This window comes from Leuciscus leuciscus (assembly GCF_965113295.1).
Source record: "Leuciscus leuciscus genome assembly, contig: HAP1_SCAFFOLD_611, whole genome shotgun sequence".
Taxonomy (NCBI): Eukaryota; Metazoa; Chordata; class Actinopteri; order Cypriniformes; family Leuciscidae; genus Leuciscus; species Leuciscus leuciscus.
In genome coordinates this window covers 27126-31453 of record NW_028118128.1, presented here as the reverse complement: position 1 = coordinate 31453, position 4328 = coordinate 27126, and the positions used below count along the sequence as shown (strand labels likewise).

The window sequence follows — 4328 nt, the reverse complement described above, 5'->3', positions numbered from 1 at the left end:
GCTCCGCACACGCACATCACGCACTGCGCGTAGGGCACCAAGTGCTTGGGGGGGCACCAAAAAATCTGGGTCGTGAAAAATCATCACAATAGGGTACTAGTATAAATAACAAATAAAATATGTCTAAAGCATGTTAATATTGGGTTTAAGTGGTCGTTCAATGAGGCCTATTATATGTTGATCCGACGAAAATTATGTGTGTTTTTAAGTGGTTCAGTGGTAGATTTTTTGCCAAGCGTGTCAGAGGTTCTGAGTTCTAATCCGCACTCATATAGTTTTTTTTTTTTTTTTTACCACCAAGCATTTGTGCTTAGGGCACCCAAATGGCTAGCGCCGGCCCTGTACGCAGGGCACTGGAAGACAGCCGAGGTGGCGTGATTAGACTGGGGACCCCATTCGTCGCCATCCGACGTAACTCGGAGTGACCACGAAAGGGAACGTCTCGGTTACGTATGTAACCCTCATTCCCTGAGTAAGGAACGGAGACGTTACGTCTCCCTGCCACTTCCGCTGTACCGCTGGGAACGCCTGAGTTCAGTCTCGGCTCCTCAGCGAAGACATATCTGCATGTTGCCGGCGTACTTCCTTATATACCCCCGGGGGGGGGCGGACCTACGCTATGCAAATTCCGCAGACCCATGGCATTTCATTGCCATTGGCTCGTTTTATATACTCGAAGGTGATAGGCTTTCTAAGTGAAACCCCATTCGTCGTCATCCGACGTAACGTCTCCGTTCCCTACTCAGGGAACGAGGGTTACATACGTAACCGAGACGTTCACCATTTGTCATTGAGAGCATATGTCATAATTTAGATATATTTTTAATATGGAAGAATGCGTTTTTACAGATTCTAGAAACGTGACTTTGAAATGAAAGATTGGTATCAAAGAGCACACCCAGGTTCCTAACCGACGACGAAGACTAACAGTCAAGTGTTAGACAGTATTCTAGGTTATTATGTGCGGAGGTTTTTGGTCCAATAATTAGAATCTCTGTTTTTTCAGAATTAAGTAGTAGAAAATTACTAGTCATCCAGTTTTTTTTAAATCAGCTATGCATTCCGTTAATTTAGTAAATTGGTAAGTTTTGTCAGGGCACTAAGAAATATACAGCTGAGTATCATCAGCATAACAGTGAAAACCATCCTCTTAGTTGCCAAACATCTCTTGGTTGATGTGGTCCAGTGTGAAGGTCAGCTATCTAGTGTTTTTCTGCTATGACTGGGTGACGTTGGTATTTCCTTCGTTGATGAGTGAAACTAAATGATTCAAACTAAATCCTATACTAATTCAACATGGTTTGAATAAAATAAGAAAAAATAAGGATTGCAAAGTTTGCAAGGACCATACTTACTTATAATTAATCTCCAGACGCTTTATAACATCTTCAAATAATTTCCCAACTGAAAAAAAAAAATGTTATAAGACGTTCAGCTCTTCACACGCAGATACACAGCTCAAGATTTGTTGATCTGACTGTTTGCTTTTTTTTTCTAAGCTCCATCTTTTATTGTCTGATTGAGTAGATTGTAAATGAATGTAGCCATTTTACCATATATTTTTTATTCTTATGTAATTTTTATTATTATTGCAGAATATCATTGTTTTCTGTGATTTGAAGCAATATCCATTACTTGATGGATAACATGTCTTATCCTGTGATACTGACTCTTATGGTGCCCACATTATCTAAGTCATATAGGCATATCTATTTCACTTGTTTTCTTTTCCTTTATCTGCTTATCTTGTCAATTAATATTCGTCTTGTTATGGTCATTATCAAGACAAAAGCACTTCATGAACCAATGTACATATTCTTGTCTCATTTGTGTGTAAATGGGGTTTTTGGAGCCACAGGATTCTACCCTAAATTTCTGTCTGATTTAATATTGGATTCATATGTGATCTCCTCTCACATGTGTGCTCTGCAGTCCTTTGTTATTTACAGCTCTTTACTGTGTGAGTTTACAATATTAACAGTGATGTCTTATGATAGATATGTAGCCATATGCAAACCTTTAGACTATCATTCCAAGTTAACTAAATTCACCTGTGTGAAATTAATTCTGTTTTCATGGATTGTTCCCAACTTCTCTGTGATTCCAGCAATGCTGTTATCAAATCTGAGGCCATTTTGTAATTATTACATTGATAAATTATATTGTGACAATTGGTCAATTGTAAAACTTTCTTGTACATCATCTTTTGTGAATAATGTCTATGGATATATTATTGCAATTATATTTCTTAGCAGTGCCATTTTCATCATAGTGTCCTATGTTAAACTAATCTCTGCATGTAAAGCATCTTTAGAAAACAGAAGGAAATTCTGGCAAACGTGTCTGCCACACATATTATCGCTGATAAATTTCACTTTTGCTTTGCTTTTTGACGTTACGTATAGCAGGTATGGCTCAAATGACATTCCCGAGAGTCTGCGTAATTTTTTGGCTTTAGAATTAGTTATAGTTCCACCTGTTTTTAATCCCCTAATCTATGGATTAAATATTAGAGCAGTGCGCAGAGTTTTTGTCTCATGTATTTCAGCAAGAGTGAATGTTTTAGAAGCTAAAAAAGGCTTAAATCCTTGACAATTACTTGATGTACTTGCAAACAGACATGCAAAATAGTATATTTTTTAAAGTAAATGAATTACAACAAAAAGGATGTGCTGTCAACATTATTTTTATGTACATCATTGAATATTTTCATAAAATATTCAAAAGAAAATGAGGCCTATTATTATTTTATTTTTTTTATGCTTTCACTGCTCCCATATCCACTTATAACATTAATTGTATAACATTTTACATTCTTTGTTGATTTATTTGATGATGTTTGTCTAAATTACCAAAAATATATTAGAAAAGTCTTGGGAATTTCCTGAGATATGTATAATGTTGTCTACATTTTACGGTAACACTTTATTTCGATAGTACACTTTAGACATTCTACTGACGATAAGTAACTTGCAGCTACATGTCAACTAACTGTCATCAGAGTATTAATAGACTGTCTGCTTAATATCTGCTAACACTTTATTTTGTTGGCCCCCCAACAGACATTCTACTGACTATAAGTAACTAGGCAACTACAAGTCAACTTATTCTACTAACCCGAACCCTAACACCTAACCATAACCTAACAGTCTACTACAGTCTACTAATACTCTAATACTCTAATGAAAAGTTACTTATAGTTAGTAGAATGTGGACTATCAAAATAAAGTGGAACCCATTTTACTTATATTTTACTTTAAATATTTTACTTTTTAATTATTTTAGTTCAAATTATACTGCTATTTTACATGTACACCAATAATGTGATTATTGCCAATAATCAGACTTAATAGAATCTTAATAGAATCTCACATAAAACCTTCATTCTGAACCTCCATTATTCTAATGATAAAATAAACTAGATGTACCGCATGGCGGTACAAAATATGACCGCCGCTCAGGCCTGCACTGGCTTTCCACAAAAATAAATGACGTGGAGCAATTTGGCTGTATTGCGTGTTTATGTATATACCTAAAAAAAGAAGTAGTATGTGCATGTCTGTCTGTGTGTGTGTGTATGTGTGTGTGTTTGTGTATGTGTGTGTCTGTGTGTGTCTGTGCGTGTATGTATGCGTGCGTACATGTGTGTGCGCGTGTGTGTTTGTGTGTGTGTGTCTGTACATGTGGATTTGTATGTGTGTGTATGGGTGTGTGTCTGTGCGTGTGGATGTCAGTGTGTGTGCATGCTTGCGTTTGTTTGTATTCCTGCATGTGTGTGTGTGACAGTATCATCCTTAACCAGCAACCCTTCGCTCAACACCACCATCTACAGGCCGATGAGTGTACAGTCACTAAATGTGCACATAAATGAATTTATTTTATACCCCCCCATGGATGAAATTCTACGAAACTTAGCATACCCCCAGAGGATGTCAAGTTAATCATACACATGAAATATGGTGCAGTTCTGAACATCTCAACTGAAGATTAAAGCAGAATAATATTGCATTTTCATTTTTTATGGGAGGGGCGCAAATCACAAATGAGTGATTATGGGCTAGGTTGATGTGGGCCCTTAAGACCAACATACCATAAACATTTCTTCATCCTCGGTGCCACGGTTCAGGTAGTTATTTAGGAAAAACTGATTTTTTTGGGTTTGGGGGGGAGCCCAGCGTGGGGGGGGGAGTGACCCCCGGGGACCAAACGAAATTTTTCCATAAAAGTCTAGTGGGGCTACATGCCCACCAAATTTCATGTTCCCCGGTGTTTCGGTGTCCCTGGTATCGTTGACGAAAAATTCAGTAGATGACAAAAAAAAAAAAAAA

The 4328-nt window shown here is 37.3% G+C and overlaps 1 protein-coding gene across 1 annotated transcript; it reads left to right on the top strand.

The window, feature by feature from the left end:
* The first annotated feature begins 354 nt into the window (after positions 1–354).
* On the top strand, positions 355–3223 carry LOC309491830 (olfactory receptor 2AT4-like). Its single transcript, XM_082190856.1, has one exon. It carries the CDS (start codon positions 1639–1641, stop codon positions 2590–2592), a length of 954 nt encoding a protein of 317 aa, XP_082046982.1. The 5' UTR covers positions 355–1638; the 3' UTR covers positions 2593–3223.
* The last annotated feature ends 1105 nt before the right edge of the window (positions 3224–4328 follow it).

Excerpts from the sequence above, each read along its gene's own strand:
- LOC309491830 (XM_082190856.1), top strand. The coding sequence starts at position 1,639 with ATGGATAACATGTCTTATCCTGTGATACTGACTCTTATGGTGCCCACA.